At 38.8% G+C, this 17,513-nt stretch overlaps 1 protein-coding gene across 14 annotated transcripts in view; it reads left to right on the forward strand.

Moving 5' to 3' along the window:
* Positions 1-17,513, forward strand: part of RUNX1T1 (RUNX1 partner transcriptional co-repressor 1) — a 146,475-nt gene that overhangs the window by 97,179 nt on the left and 31,783 nt on the right. For all 14 annotated transcript variants that reach the window (XM_078352710.1, XM_078352715.1, XM_078352704.1 and 11 more), the window contains 2 exons: positions 1,419-1,600; positions 14,796-15,046. In XM_078352710.1, coding sequence (XP_078208836.1) covers positions 1,419-1,600; positions 14,796-15,046 — 433 coding nt within the window. The remainder of the gene's footprint in view (positions 1-1,418; positions 1,601-14,795; positions 15,047-17,513) is intronic.

Below are 17,513 nucleotides of genomic sequence, written 5' to 3' on the forward strand. Positions count from 1 at the left end.
CTACACATTCCGCACTTGTATCCTGAAACTTAAAGTAGAAAAAAAAAATGTTAAAGGAGTTCTTCAGAGGAAAGGAAAATGATATAGGTAGAAACTTGGTTCTACATAAAGAAATAAGGAGCACTGAAGGGAAAAAAAGATGAATTTGAGGTCCAAGTAGCCAGCCATAGTTCCTGTCCATGATTCTCTAGAGGGCTATTTTTTAAGGCTCTTGGGCCCAAAGATTGAGGCAGCCGGGACCTCTGTTGGAGTCAGAAATGCTTTTCTACCTGATGGATTAATTGGTGTACATGGCACCTGGTTCCTACAAATAAAATCTTCAAGTTGCAAAGAGATTTATGTGATTGATCTTTCCTGGAATTGTTACTGGGGATGAGTGCTGTTCACTTTTCCCAATATCCTCTCCTTCCCTCTTCCTTACCGCCCCTCCCCAAACAATAATAAAAATAAGAGAGAAAGCAATGACAGTCTGGCTTTATAATGTCGAAGTAAGTTCGGAGTAAAATGCCTTCTTAGGTTTTCATTTTAATGCCTTAATACGTGTGACATTGCCTCTTTCTCTTTTATTACATTTGAGATTGCCAGAATTACCCATCAGCCTATCAACCAGCCTGTTCTTTATTCAAGGTTCTGGCCTAGCTGAGGAGGAAGAGTGACCAGTATACCGGATTTTTTCTAACATTAGAAGTTGTGTGTGTGTGTGTGTGTGTGTGTGTGTGTGTGTGTGTATTAATTCCTTAGAATAAGGCTGATACAAAGGAGGCAGATCACTTTTGTAGACTACTAGTATATACTGCTTTATGCATTAATTCCAACTGGGATATATGACCATACCCAGGCCAGTACCTAAATGTTGTATGAACTTGATGACTATGAAGAATAATCTCTATGTTCATGCCTATAATTTTAATTATATTTTTATTTGAAGTTAGTAGTTGACTAAAGATATATTCTAGGATTAGCCTACTTGACCTTTGTGAATCACTAGATACAAAATTGAATGTGTCAAGAAACCCATTCTGAGATTAATTTGACTGTGTTTATATTTTGTATACCCTCAATCTTCCCTGTGGAGAACAAAAGTTCTTATGGATAGAACTAGGTTCTCCCATCCCGTAGAATATACATTTGTGTATAAAGAGACCTTAAAAATAATGTGCCACTCGCAATGTTATCAGTGAAGAAATAAAAGAGAGGTAAAGTGATCTACAAGGGTCAGTCACATCACACTTGGGACAATCTGGGCACGTGGTAGCCCAGTGCTGAGATCTGTGCTTGTAGTTACAGCCCATGGCATTCATTTGGCCTTTGATTTAGCTCTGTTGCATACTCTGCTCCAGTATTCGGAAAGCAGAGTAAGTCAACAGGGCAGAAGAAGCCTTTCAGTCCTTCCTCTCATTCCTTTCTTGCCCTTGCAGGCCAACTTGCCCCTGCTGCAGCGTGAGCTCCTCCACTGCGCAAGACTGGCCAAACAGAACCCTGCCCAGTACCTCGCCCAGCATGAACAGCTGCTTCTGGATGCCAGCACCACCTCACCTGTTGACTCCTCAGAGCTGCTTCTCGATGTGAACGAAAACGGGAAGAGGCGAACTCCAGACAGGTGAGAGGGAGGAGGAGCCTAGACAAACTGTGGCCTTTTTCTCCTACCTGAGGCATGAGGAAACATGATTCATGTCATAATTAACCTGCTGACCTATGTGTCTTGAATAATAACAATAAGCCATTGTGGCCATCTTGGGAATCTGGCTCTGGCCTGGGATTTTACAGAGTTTTGAATATCTGGCCTGTGACAGTTTGGCTTTTGTGTAGATTGATCTTTTCTATTGTAATGTTAAAGCTAAATGATGAAGATAAATGATTTTCAGATTTGTCAAGTACCACTGATGGCTCTTAGACATGTCAGTATTAAAATTCTCATTTATTGTGTAGTTCAACCCAATCACATATTTTACCTTTCAATATTCTGAAATTTGCTGGTCCTAGTTTCCTTAAAATGCAATGGTTTTGAAGTTTGTTTGTATGTATTTCTTAATATAGTACAGTAGCTATTTGTTTTGGTTTGTATATGAACTAAAAGAAAACTTCTGGGACACTAGGTGAACTGAGTGAAGATATACAGTAGAAACAATAGATGGTATTTTTGCTGAAAATTTTACTTGTTAGATACTGTTCTGTCAGATGCCATGCTCTCATAACTGAGAATTCTAAGAAATGTAAAATAAAACCACTTCTCCATTAAACTCTACAGAGTACTTGTTGAATAAAGTATGCAAATGAAATTTCCCATGTACTGTATTAAAATAATTTTTGTGACTACTTCATCCTCATATAATTATCTTCTAGTATAGGGATGCAAAGTCTTATTAGCATCATTTTGCAGAGTATTTGTGAAATATAGAGAATTTTACAGTGAAACTATATTCAAAAACTTATTTATCATGCACTTTACTTTCTTTCTCTGCTTATCTATCCTCTTTTTCTGCATTTCATCAGGCATGGGTGTAACAGCCTTTGTGAGGTTGACACTGGCACAGTTATGTTCCACATTCATAGGAGCTTAAGATATTTGAAGCTTCTCAGAGACATCTATTTGTGACCGACTTAGCTATCCTTAAATGTATTAGCTGCTTTGCAAATCAGAATGTTATTTAAAAGCCAGCCAGTTTACATACTGTTATTACATAATCCTCTGTTAAGCAGTTTTATTCTACAATCTCTGGAATTTTGCTCCTCTTGACATAGAACCTCTTAATAGTTTAAAATTCCTAAAGCAAATAGTTAAATATTAGTCTACTTTTGACATATTGTATGCTTACCTTCATATATGATCTACAAAGAGAGCTACTTTCTTATTCTTGCAAATCATATTTTCTTGGTCATATTTAAGAGTGAAATAGAGCACTTAGTACTTTAGCTTTTAAGGGGAACTGCTTAATCCTGTTGCTTGAGTGGCCTGTCCACATGATGCTGAAAATCAAGAGGTGGCTCAAAGATAGATGGTATGTATGTGCATTCCTGTTTGACCTGAACCCGTTTACCCTGCAGGAAATAAGTATGACATACAGATACTGAGGTATTTTAGCTCCATGTTTCCAGGATTACATAATAAAAGAATGAAAGAGAGACTGGATGGAAAATTGAGAAGAAGGAAATTTATTTAGGGTTATTGGGGCAGGGGAGAGTGTAACAGAGAAATATTTTGATAGCTAAGATAAATGTAGAGATGATTCTGTAGGCAAAATTGAAAATGGACACAACTTATTCGGGCATTCCTAATTGCTAAATAACCATAACAGGGAATGTGAAAATCTGTTTCATTCATTTCTCTATATTTCCAGCTATTTTCCCACTAGCTCTTTTCCAGTATTTTATATTTGAATGTACTGTGACTTTAGATTATCCTTGGACAGTCCTAAGGTAAGTGCTGGGAAATATGTTAACATTGATATGAAAACTTCATCTTAAATTCCACAGATGCCCAGCATTGTTGTTTTGATGCTCCATTGCTGTGCATGCATTGGTGTATGCATTCAGTCAGGTAGAACTCTCCTAAAAAGAGTCTTTGGTCTGATTTTCCCTTTGGTTTTTCATGGACGGTTGCCAGAGTCGGAGTTCACATGGTTAATCTTTGGATGGAACATTCTTTATCAAACGGAGCCCTGAAGTATACATTATATTGCAAAGATGGCAAATGGGTTGGTTTCCTTAGAGTTAGGAGGAAGGGTAATGAGAATATGTTGTGTAAATACATTTGTATCTTGTGGGGATTTGATCAGAGCCAAGAAAATATGGGCCTCTACAGTATTTTTTCTTTTTGCATATATTTTCTGCATCTTGTTTGCATATGCATTTTCCTCTTCTCTGGTTATTTATCTGTATATCCAGATCTACTATATGAAATTTTATAGAGTATGGAGCTGTCTGACAGCAGAGCTTTTTTTGTTTTACTGAATGTTTTGTTGGTGCATATGGTCTGACATGGATGAGCAGCCACGGTGAGATTTTGGAGTCTATTAAACTGGCTCATTAAAAAGATCAATCTGTTTCTGTAATAACACTGGGAGCCATCAGTCACTAAAAGAGGGAAAAACTGACACCTGAGGAGAAAACACATTTTGGTAATTTGTTCATGACATGTCATGAACAAAAGAACGCTCTATATTTTGTTTACAACTTTGGGGGCTTTAATTCTGTGACAATTGCTGAGTTAATGTACTAAACAGTCATCACGTGTTTCAGGGATGGGTTTTCACAAATTTAACTTTCTTCTCGTCCTTAAATATGATTGTCACTGGTAATGTTTTTTTTTCTTTTTTAAAACGTTATTGTTATTTACAGAGAAATGAGTACTCTAAGGAAGTCTATGAAATCTTTCTTTTTTTTTTTCCTCTATGGAACAGTGAAATGTTTTCTACTTTCTTTTAAAAACAGCTCTAGGGAGTGTCTCTAAACAAGTATACTGAACTTGTAGGTCTGTGAGAGAATATTGTAGAACCCAAAGTAGAACAAGACAATTTTTATTATAAAATTGTCATTTCTTTTCTAAAATATTAGGGAAAGTGAGTCAAAAATTCTGATTTCTATCCTTTAATATGTAAAAGTCAGTTATTTATAGTAGACCTTTATTCTTTTACCATTCAGTGGCGGGAGATGCTGAAGAAAGGAATATGATCTTTCTTTTGGAGCCATGTAAATGAAATGAACACTCTCACAGATAGAGAGTAGAAGCTAAGGCTCTGCTTAGAGAACCATGGTGGCTCATAAAGACACAGCTCATTTGTGTAGGAGGAGGGAAAAGAACTGTTAGATAATGCTTCCTTTCTTTGAGACTGCAGAAAGGTTTAAAATTATTACGATTTAAAGAAAATAATTGTGTTACGATGATTATCATTGCTGTCTTACTTTTCTCAGAGATTTGGTATCACAGCTTTTTGATCTAATTTGCCTTTAGTATTGTGTTCTCACCTGTGTTGCTACTTTTCTGATTCAGGGTTTTTCTTGCTTAAGAAATCAAATCAAATAATCTTTGGTTTTGTATGGGTAACATTGTTGATTTGATTCCCATTTTGTTCCCCCTACTGTCTCAAGTGATTGATGGCTAAGTATTAATCCCCTTCTTATATATCATTATTTTAATGTCATTATACTTTACATTACTCTCAGTTTAACATTTTTAAACTTTCAATACAATGGCCATGTAGTTGGATTAATAGGCATTTCCTCCTTCTTTAAGAATTAGACATTATTCTGTAAAAAGACTTGCTTGAACTTTAGAATTATAGAATTACATATTTTGTCAGCTAGGAGGGAGCTTATGGATATACTAGGCACCAGCCCTCCACCTGCCCCCCCCACTTGTTTTTTTGAAGCATGGTCTTGCCATGTCACCCAGGCTGCTCTTGAACTCCTGGACTCATGTGATCCTTCCACCTCAGCCTCCCAAAGTGTTGGGATTACAGGCATGAGCCACCACATCCTGCCTTTTTACATTTCATACCAAAAGAAAAACAAATTACACATGCTTTAAATTTATGGATTTGCTTATGGGATGTTCTCTGTATGCTTTTTTGTTTTTTTAAGACAGGGTCTCACTATGTTGCACAGGTTGGTCTCAAACTCCTGGTCTCAGGTGAGCCTGCTGTCTCAGGCTCTCGAGTAGCTAGGACTACAGGTGTGTGCCACCACACCCAGCTGGCCCCTGTCTCTTTATTCATGCACAAGCTAACACCCAAAGAATTTGCCTAAAGTTGCAGAGCTTCTTAGTGAAGAAACAAGCATATTTGCATACTTGAAATCTTCCAGTTGCACAAAATATGTTTTAATGTGCAGAATTTAAATAAGGAAACTCAACTAAGAATTGAGTTGAGTTTTTTCACCTTACTTTCCCTCATTTATTTTCTATAGTTGCTTAAGTGGGTAGATACCATAGTATAACATTCTGAAGTTTTATATATCTTTTTAACTATGGAAGAGCCACAGCCAGCGTGTGTTCCTAGCTGAATGGGTCGGTTAGCAAATGGTAAATGTTGGAGGGTCAGAAGGCAGTCATTTTGAAATCATGTTGGTTGTATTTGTAAGATTGGTCATGACAGTACACACCAACTAAACCAAATAGGTCCACTTTTTTGTTTCTGTAAAATGAAGGATAATTCACTATTTTTGTCATTCTAAAAGAAAAGATAAATACACTTTACAAGGAATTGTAGGGTTAATTTGCAAATAAGAATTAAAATTTTATAACCTACTGCATTCAGTATTCTATTGAAAAATGCAGGGATTTTATATCACATTTATACATTCTAGTTTGTGTTGCATATATTAGGTATTCCATAGTTGCAAAGAGTGGGTTTTCAAAATATTAGTCACATCAATTGGGAGGCCTTCCAGTGAAATAAAATAAAATTATATTTATTTATTTTATTTGTTTATTTTGAGAAAGAGTTTTGCTCTTGTTGCTCAGACTGGAGTGAGTGATCTTGGCTCACTTCAACCTCTGTCTCCCAGTTTCAAGAGATTTTCCTGTCTTAGCCTCCTGAGTAGCTGGGATATCAGGAGCCTGCCACCACACCTGGCTTTTAAAAATTTTTTTTTTTTAATTTGAAACAGATTATAGCTCTATCACCCAGGTTGGAGTGCAATGGTGTGATCTTGGCTCACTGAAACCTCTGCCTCCCAGGTTCAAGCAATTCTCCTGCCTCAGCCTCCCGAGTAACTGGGATTACAGGTGTGTGCCACCATGCCTGGCTAATTTTTGTATCTTTAGTAGAGATGGGGTTTCACTATTTTGGCCAGGCTGGTCTCAAACTCCTGACCTCATGACCTGCCCACCTTGACCACCCAAAGTGCTTGGATAACAGGTGTGAGTCACTGTGCCCAGCCTAATTTTTTGTATTTTTAGTAGAGACGGGGTTTCGCCATCTTGGCCAGGCTGGCCTCGAACTCCTGACCTCAGGTGATCAACCTGCCTTAGCCTCCTGAAGTACTGGGATTACAGGCATGAGCCACTGTTCCTGGCCACAAAATTACATTTATATATTAAAGATAACAGAGTTATAGAGGATATTTTATTCTCTCTACATTCAACTTTAACTTGTTAGCCTGATTTCTTGCTGTTCCGTTAGGGTCTAACTTTACTGCATACTCCTCATGTCTTTGTCTGATTCCAGCTGATAGTTTCTGCTCTTTTTCCTAGTTCTTATATGTCATAATTTCTATTAGTACCTCCCAGCCTAACTCAATATCTACTATTTGAGTGAGAGCTTTTCCACTATGAATATTATAATAATGGTTCTATTTACTGAGCACTTTAGGTATGCCGGGCCCTGTGCTAAATAATTGAGATTAACATATAGCACTTCTTTCTTCACAATCCTATGACATAAATTCAAGAAGGTCAAGTAATGTGTATGAAGGCACATGGCTTGTCAGAGGCCCTGATGGGATTCTAACTCTAGGTTTTCAGACTCAAACACCCGTGCTCTCGTAGCCATGATTCTGTACCATCAGCCTCTGAATGCCCCTGCTTGAAAACAAAGTGCTTTGATTAACTTACTGAATGCCAACTTCATGTTAGGGTCTTTTCTTAGATTGTTTCCTATAGTCCTCTCCATCACTTTGAGATAGTCATCTCCCATTTTGCAGGCAGAAACACTGAGGCTCTTAGAGGATTAAGCCTCTTGAGTTCATATGGCCAGCAAACAGTAGAACCACAGTTTGAAGCCGACTCCGTGTGACTCCAAAACCTCTGTCCTGAGTGCACATTCTGGAGTAATCTCCCACTCTTATCTCCCATACTACTTTTGTTCGGTCTTTAATGATACCTTCTGTATACATGATCTGTATGAAAGTATAGAATCCTTGTAGCTCCAATTAAATCATTTTAATGGTAAAAAATTAAAGTCTGTTCTAAATCATAATCTTGTGGAAGGTCGAGGGACCATGTTTCTCTCATCATTGTACTGCCACTGAAGTGCAGGTTAGAGCAATACACATTCTGGAGACCTAAAGCAAAGCAAAACACTGCAAACAAAACATAAACCACTATCGAACAAATAATTCAAATCAAACTTAATGCAGTCCTTTTTAGTAGTGTATTAAATGGTCTCTCCCCCAGGCATCTTTATTTATTTATTTGGTTAAAAAATGCATTTCTGAAATACAATAAAAACAGCCACGGACAGCCCAGGAACCAAATGCCGTGATTGGTTCACTGACCAGAAAAAACTGGAGGGCTCCAATAGAAACATACAGATGACAGATTCGAATAAGAAAGCAGAGTTCCAAACAGCAGGAGCAGCAGAAATTGAATACTTCAGCAGTGGCAGAGATTAAAAAAGGCAAGGGGAACAGCCAGTAACAGACAGCCTAACTGCTGAGCAGATGGTCAGCTTCAGACACGTGACAGAAGCATTCCGCCTTCTCGCTGCTAGAGGGGAGGCTCAGATGGCTCCTCCAACCTGCGTATTGCAGTCCTTGAAGGTCTGAGCATCAGGTTTGTGTGTCTGGAGTAGCAAGTACCCACATGCCTCTTATTTACTTCTAAAGGTATTAGCACACTGCTCAGAAAGTTCTCACTCCTACGTGGTTGTTTAGCGATGGAGAGGTTAAAGGTGCTTCTCTCCATATGGCCCTATAGTGATGGTCCTGTGGCATTCAGCTCTCTGTTCTTCATCATCTAAATGTCCTACTCCCTCCAGAGTGATAGCAAAACAGAGAAACCATTGCAGGTTGTCATGAAGAATTAGGTTTGATTTTCTTTTTAAGGAGGCTGGGGAGTCTGTAATGTATTTTGTTTCAGTACCTTTTTCAGTACCAATAAAAGTATATTATGTGAAATTCTTTTCTACAGTCACCTGTTTCCTAACAGTTTCTGAAGAGATCTTTTGCTGAATTATGTGTTGAAAATATGATGATGAGAGAGATTTTCCTTTCCTTGATTCAATGTCTGGTCCTTCTATGGCAATGTTAACAAACTGCACTTGTTAGAAAAAGAGAGGAAGGTGTGTTTGATGTCTTTAGTGTCTTTGGTCTGTGTTTAGTAGAACTATCTTCCTAAGATTTAGATACAGACATCTAAAATATAAGAGTAAAATAAAGTAAGTCCTCAACATCTGGTCTCAAAGGAATTTTAGACCCAGTGTCTCATTCCTGCTCATTTTTCAAGGAGCTACAGTCTAGGGATGGGACTTGGCTGGACTGTTGAGACAAACAGCAAACAAATCTGGGGGCCCGTGGCTCTGGGGGATGCTGGCAAAGAGGGATCTTGGTGGGATAGGGCCAAGGCAACGGTATCCTGGGACAGGAAGGAAGGACCCGTGTAGATATGCTTGAGATCAGCAGCAGGGCTTGGATTTGGAAAAGAAGGTTGAAGAGTGACTTCAAGTTTCTACTTGGGTGACTAGGTAGAAGATGGTACAGAAAGCAAAAGAGAAACGAGGCCACTTTGGACTTGTGAAATATCTGTTGAAACTCAGATAAGTGAGTGTGTAAGACATGTAATTGAAATAAATAACAGGACGAAGATTAGAGTTTAAGTTTCTTCCTCTCTAGGTTTATTGTGCTCTACCAATTTGCCTTCCCCCAAAACAATATTTATAGTGGTATTTCCTCACATTAAAAAAAAAACTTAATCTAGAGAAAAAACTATAAACCCGCTTCTGCCATGTGGGAGATTTATCCTCTTGTTCTACTTATTGTCATGATTTTATAATGGATTTTTTTCATACTTCCCTGTTCCTTGAATGTTACACAGTTTTATATAAATGTTACTAAGGGATTACCAACACACACTAGTTAATCATCATTTTAAAAATATTTCATGTAGAGTTTTTGTTTTTATTTACTTTAATTTTTCCTTGAGATAAACTCCTGCTCTGTCATCTAGGCTGGAGTGCAGTGGCACAATCTTGGCTCACTGCAACCTCCGTGTCCCGGATTTAAGAAAGTCTCCAGCTTCAGCCTCCCAAGTAGCTGGGACTACAGGCACTTGAGCTCCACCATGCCGGTCTTTTTTTTTTTTTAAACTACAGACCGGGTTTCACTATGTTGGCCAGGCTGATCTCGAGCTTCTGACCTCAAGTGATCCGCCCGCCTCAGCCTCCCAAAGTGCTGGGAGTACAGGCATGAGCACCACACCCAGACTCATGTAGAGTTTTTAAAGGTCGTTTATTTTCTTTGTCTAATTGTTTAAAGCTTCTGTTTTTGAAGAGCTGGAAAAAAAAAAAAAAAAAAGAGCCTTAGTTAGGATAAGGTAAAAATTTGGTTGCCTCTTAATTTGTTTTTACAAGTGTACTTTCCTATTAGTCCCATTTTACTGAGCAGAATACTGAAGCCAAAAAGTTGAATAACTGGAAGTCACACAGCTGAGTCCGAAGGGCCCCTTGCCCTTAGAACATTAAACCTCAAGAGAGAAGTGAGTGTGAGCTAAATGCTGAAGTGGTTAGATTGTGTTGAGGAAAGTGTCTCCTGGTAAGGAGATAGAACATCCTCAGGTAGACTTCTTAACTTAAAAAACAAGCCTTTCAGAAATCCTTGAGACATAACAGACTTCTCACTTCAGGTTTCTAGTAGAATTTGAGTTACTTCGAGAGAATACTGGTATGGGACAATGAAAAGTGTTTACTAATTTTGCCTAATACATTGAAAAGGGCAACAAAGAATGCAAATATGGAGTTCACCCAAGCAAATGAAATATAGATACTTGCAGTCATTTCTAAGAAGCAGACAGACAAATGGCAATTTCATTGTTTGAGTTACCCTTCTGAACATATATCCTTTGAATACAATTGGCCTTATAAGTAGACATTAGTAATTTCAGGAAGCACCAGAGAGACCCTTCATAGCTTTATTCTTGTGGGTAGTGAAAATTTTTGTTTTCTTCTCCCCAGCCCCCGAACCTTTTTTTTGAGACAGGGTCTCACTCCATTGCTCAGGCTAGAGTGCAGTGATGTGATCACAGCTCACTGCAGCCTTGATCTCTAGGGCTCAAGTGATCCTTCTGCCCCAGCCTCCTGAGTAGCTAGGACCACAGGTGTACATCACCATGCCCAGCCAACTTTTTGATTTTTTGTAGAGACAGGGTCTCACTGTGTTGCCCAGGCTGGTCTCAGACTCCTGGGCTCAAACAGTTTTTCCCCCTGAGCCTTCCAAAGTGCCAGGACTATAGGCATGAGCCACTACACCCCTGCAAGTTTTCATGTTTGACTGTTAAAATGTAAACTGCCCCTGTGAGGTGATGAGCTTTATTATTTCAGTAGGGCCAGCAGGGTGATGGGCCCCAGGATAGGACAGTAAGACCCGACTAAAGTGAGAGAGCAGACTAAAGTTCTAGCCTGCCTTTTAGGACATTACTGCCCTTACTTTAGGAAAAAAAAATGTGTTTTTCCTCCCATTTAATTGGGTGTTTGAAGTAATAGCACTGACCAAAGGGTTCGTCTAAGGATGAAGATAAATAGCGTATCTAACCAATTAAACATTGTAAAAATTATCCCAATGTTGTCGTTGCTTTCATTGATTAAGAAGAAAGAAAACTAGAAGTTGGGGTGGTTTGACCCAAATGGATCAAAGAAAGATGTGTCATTATTTAGAAATGCTATAGGAACTGCACTAAGATAAGAGAATATTTTCTAATGTTTGCACAAAAAACAAGGTATAAATAATAAATTGTTCAAAGCAAGGAACAGAGAACTTGACCAAGGTGGTTGCCTTAGGTTCTTATGGTTTGGCCAGAGAACTGTCAGCGCTGTGTGTTTTGATCTGCATAACTATGGCACTTAGCTGTAAATATAGAATACTTGAATTGCAGAGTTTGCAAACTAGAAGGGACTGCAGAAATCATCTAGTCCAGTGGTTTTCAAACTTGATTTTAGCCACAGACTTTTTCCTTTAAAAATGAAATCTTAGGTGGAATCCTGATTATTGAAACATAATAAGAATCGAGTTCCTCTGTCACTTTAAATCTTGAAAATCTTGATTGTTTGGAGAAAAGGTTCTTCATTGCCTACAGAATCCCTTAAGCACCTCTGGTGGCCCAGTTTGAAAACCATTGATCTAGTCCAGCCCTTTCATTTTACAGATAAATAAACTGAGGTCCAGAGAGGTTAACTGACTTGTCCAAGGTCACACAGCTAGTCATGGGAGAGCCAGGACTAGATCTCAGGTCTCTTGATTCCCAGTCCAGTGCTCTTTTCACCACACCGCCGGTAAGGTAGGTGCTGTGTTAGCATTATGTTCAGAGCTACCAATAGTCCTCAGTATTTTCTAGCTGATTTATGCTGATAATATGCATTGAATATTGAAGTGTATTATTCAGAAATTTGTAGGATATGCAAATACAGATTAGAATCACATAGGTATTCTCTTAGAAGATAAATCAGTATCTAGAATGTCTCACTTTAAAAATTATTTTAAAGCAATGCAATTAGGTAATGTCTGAGTTATGTGGATATTTTCATCTGATATCAATGATTAATATGTAAGAAGTCCGTATGTTTTAGTATAGACACATACTTTGATGGGAGCGGCATTAGGACTCCTGACTGCCATTCCCTTGGGGCCCACGATTTGCCGTCATTTCGAATATTGGCCAGTTTTTTGTCTCTAGAATGGTGTATCCCTCTTAGTATGTAGTGGGCATGTTCTTTAACATTAAGTTCTACAGATTTACCCTCAGTTCTTTTTTTGGTGGGGAGTGGAAGAATTTTGCTGTTAGCACTCAGGCTGTTGTACAGTGGCACGATCTCGGCTCACTGCAACCTCTGCCTCTCAGGTTTAAGTGATTCTCCTACCTCAGCCTCTTGAGTAGCTGGGACTGCAGGCATGCACCACTATACACGGCTATTTTTTTTTCTTTTTAGTGGAGGCAAGGTTTCACCATGTTGCCAAGCTAATCTCAAACTCCTGACCTCAGGTGATCCACCCGCCTCAGGCTTCCAAAGCAGGCTTGTGAGCCACCGTGCCCTGCCTCATGTAGAGTTTTTAAAGGGCATTTATTTTCTTTCTCTAATAGTTTACAGCTTCTGTTATTGAGGAGCTGGGGGGAAAAAGAAGCCTGAGATAGGGTAAAGTATAAATTAGGTTGCCCCTTAATTTGTTTTTACAAGTGTTGTTTCCTATTAGTCCCATTTTACAGAGCAGAATACTGGAGCCAGAAAGTTGAGTACCTAGAGATCACATGGCTGAGTCCTAAGGGTCCCTGCCCTCTCCAGAACAGTGCATCTTTCTTAGTATGTAGGGGACATGTTCTTTAACATTAAACTCTGAAGATTTACCCTCAGTTCTTTCTATGCGTATACCTTCTGTCTCTTAGTCCTTTATTCTTCTCAACCTGGTATGTATGAATTGTCACCGGGCTCCACCCTAAATGGGCATAAAGGGCAGTTTATTGTAGAATCCTGTTGCCCCTGGTAATCTCTGTTGTCGATTGATTCAGTTTCCACCTGGATTCCTATGGTATTATCAAAGACTGTCACTAGATGCTGGGAAAGTAGAAAAAGTGTCTCCATGGTGTTGTTATACTATCGAAAATCAAAAAGGCATGTAGAAGTCTGTAGCCACTGTGAACTGATAGAATTCTTATGAGGAAATGTCCCTGGGAAAATAGATGTTACCGCCAGTCTAGAGATAGAATGCTGGTCTTGTAAGTAAAAAGTAAGTTTGGGAGCTGTGATTACAGTCAAAGTTGAATGTGGTTTGTTTCTATCTTATTGAGTATATTAGGGGCTAGTCTCTAAGCCATAGAAATATATACAGCCAGAAATTATTTATTTAGTCCTACTTTGTTTGAGAGTCAAGGAATTGTGACTAGTTATCAGGTTATTTATAGAATGCATTCATTCTGAAAGCCAAGTTCAGAGTTCATCACACTATGATGTGTCCTCAGGGTGTTCCTGTCCTGCCGTTTGACCTGATAACCCCAGACAGGATATACCAGCTCTCTGGGTATGTGTTTCCTCAACTTTAAGGAGGTTGACCTAGATCTTCCTTGTACTCCAGGGTAGCTCTGTACAACTGCTGATTATTTCAAGGGTATACTGTATGGGACAATGAGAAGTATTTGCTAACCCTTGGTGACTCAAGATAATGTCAGCGTCCCAGACATTGCATTGCATACTGCGTTTGCTCAGTTTGATCCTTACTTTCCTATAGAACTTTTTGTGATGATGGAAATGTTACATATCTGTGCAGTCCAGTACTGAAGCCACTGGCCACACATAGCTGTTGAGCACATGAAATGTGGCTATTGATACTGAAGAACTGAATTTTAAACTTTATTTAATTTTAAGTAACTTACATTTTAGGTTAAACAACAACATATAGCTACTGTATTGGACAGCACAGTTCTTAGATCTCTGAAAAGTCAGATATCAAGTGGAATAGGTGTACCTTAAGTGTTCATGGAGAGAGTGGTGATGTTTTACTTTGGTGAATCTTTATCAAATACAGTTGGTCTTAAGGCAACTCATTAGAAATCAAGCACTGTTTTTTGAGTGAAAATGTTACCTACAGGTGACTTGACTTTCCTCTTGTTTGTAACTTAACCACATGAACTTCAACTGAAAAGATATTTGCTAATTTGATGAGAAGTGAAGCATTTTCTCCTGTCTGCAGGCTTGTGATCCATAAGGTCTTGGCATGGGTCTCAGTGAATTCCCATATGTTTTCTGGGAAGCTGAGTTTATAAGGTTTCTGGCCAATAAAAAATATTCTGTTTTTTATTCGTAGCTCAAATATGAGTGACTGAAATGTGCTGGTTTCTGAATAGATGATGAAATAAACTCTTGTTTTTTCCCCCTTAGAACCAAAGAAAATGGCTTTGACAGAGAGCCTTTGCACTCAGAACATCCAAGCAAGCGACCGTGCACTATTAGCCCAGGCCAGCGGTACAGTCCAAATAACGGCTTGTCCTACCAGCCCAATGGCCTGCCTCACCCCACCCCACCTCCACCTCAGCATTACCGTTTGGATGACATGGCCATTGCCCACCACTACAGGGACTCCTATCGACACCCCAGCCACAGGGACCTCAGGGACAGAAACAGACCTATGGGTAAGACTGAAGGATCTGTTCACTTCTTATGGAATTGGATGCTTGAAGACTTGCACCATTACTTCTCAACTGAACTTGAAGCTTGAAATCTGTGATAGGGATAAAAATTCTCTTCTCTTGCTTTATATTGTCTCCTTTATGAAAAAAACTTGATTGGTATTCATAGACTTTTCAACAGCTGTGCGCTCTCTCTCCAAATCACTTGTATTCTTAAGACAGTGCATTAAATTTCTTTGGAGGAGGGCATTTGATTAATACAAAACCCTCATTTTTTGGTAACAAATGCAAAATAAATTTTTTTAGCTTGAATTCTCTTTTAACACGAGACTTCATATGCAGTCTGCCTGCCACAGTATTTTTAAAAAATCAGTTTATTTTCTTGCATTGTATCTTTTGCTTCAGATAGTCTCAATGGTTATTTCGACTTTGTCCACCCTCCATGATATTCCATATTTCCGAAGTATGATATGGCATGTCATCTGTGGTTTAACAGATGTTTCCCGAGGAATTAATTGGTACTTTTTTTTTTTTTTTTTACTTAAAAAAGCCAGTGATTAAAGTTAATGTTGACAATTTGGGGTCAAAGATCAGAATACTGAAGAAGTGAATTTGGACAAATATGTGCTCTATTTGCCTATGTTCATTCCTTCTTTGCATAAAACTATTAGAAGTAAAGTATTTTGGCTGGGTGCAGTGGCTCACACCTGTAATTCCAGCACTTTGGGAGGCCTATGCAGGTAGATGAGTTTGAGCTTAGGAGTTTGAGACCAGCCTGGGCACTGTGGAAAAATCCAGTCTCTACTAAAAATACAAAAATTAGCCGGGCATGATGGTGTACGCCTCTAGCCCCAGTTACCTAGTGGGCTGAGGCAGGAGGATCTCTTGAGCCCAGGGAGCAAAGGTTACAGGGGGCCGAGATCCTGCCACTACATCCTACACACTGCACCGAAGCCTGGGCAGCAGAGCAATACCCTGTCTCAAAAAAAGAAAAGAAAAGAAAAGTAGTAAAGCATTTTGAAGACATTGCCTTCCATAGAACAAATGTCTACCATGAAAAATGAGAGAGAAGATGAACAAGGTAAGTTGTTTTTTAAACACAGGATCAGTGGTTCAGTGGTAGAGATGATGGTGTATCAGAGGGTTATTAGTAAGTACACTATTACTTGGGTGCCTTCAGTTCTTCATTTGTGATGGGTCTGAGAGCAATAGTCTCCTCTTATTTTTCAATCTCCTGTGTCCACATCACCCACCAACAGGACTTTCTCTACCTTGTAACTAATTGCTGGCAAACTTTCCTGATGTGGGTGACGTAGTGGCTAGGACACTGAAAAGAGCAAATGGGGGAAGTCCTAGTCAAAAACCAGAAAACAGAGCTGAGGATACAGAATTCTGGATCATGCAGCCAGCCAGTTATTTACTACTTGATTACAGTGATGGTGTTTTTCTGTTTTTGTTTCGTTTTGTTTTGTTTTTAGCCACAGGCAGAGGGAGTCTGATATATAGAAGCTTACATTAGAGTTCCGACTATGTTGCTAGCAAACAGGGGCTGCGTGTGTAGGGCCTTTTTTTTGCCTTTCTACACCCAACTTCTCAAATGTTTAGAAAACAGAAAGAGAGAGTCAGGGTGAAGGGAGGGGCAATTGAGGCTTTGGTTGTAAGACAGTAAATTAGTAGTTCTGGTTCTCCACAACAGTAATTTCTACGTTTATATAGTGTGTCAGACAAATGGCTAAGCATATAATTTGTGCTTTCTTAATAGCCAATCTGTCTAACGTTCTCACAGGTACCATTTCTGAAGAGCTTTCAAAGGTGGTTATGTTATTTCTCTCTCTGGATTGATATTTTGGCCCCCAAATTGAATGTGATAACAGCCCTCTTCTACACAAAGCCTTACCACTTACTTATGACTTAAGGACTGAAACTCATGATTGCATGTTTTTAAATAGCAGTGGAGTCATCAGGTCATCGTGAAACCAGTTCAAGGGATCCTGTTTTGTAGGTGTGCTAGCAAATGGCCTGTTTCTTAGGCAGCAGGTGCTATTTTGTGAAATATTAGTTCCAGTGCACTGTACAGTAATCAGCAAGGAAGTAATTACACTTATGTGCAATGATTATGTTTTCATCAAGTAATGTAAAATATCCCTTTATGAATTATATTGGTATCCATTGGTTTTATGTTATTTTCTTCAGACCATGTTCCTTACCTTTTAATTATATTAGCTTATAAAACTAATAGTGCTAATCTCTATAAATATGTGTAGCTACTAAACCATCCCTAAAGTCTGGCAGAGTTTAGTGTGTATTAATATAAAATAAAATCTTGATGTATGAGCAACAAATTATGGTGTTACATCAGGCTGCCATTTTGAGAATAAAAAAATTGTCATAAACATATACTCAGTCTGCTACGATTTATAAGTGCCCATTATGTGTAGGGACATATACTCACTAGGATCCTTTAGTAAAG

Source organism: Callithrix jacchus, chromosome 16 (assembly GCF_049354715.1).
Source record: "Callithrix jacchus isolate 240 chromosome 16, calJac240_pri, whole genome shotgun sequence".
Lineage (NCBI taxonomy): Eukaryota > Metazoa > Chordata > Mammalia > Primates > Cebidae > Callithrix > Callithrix jacchus.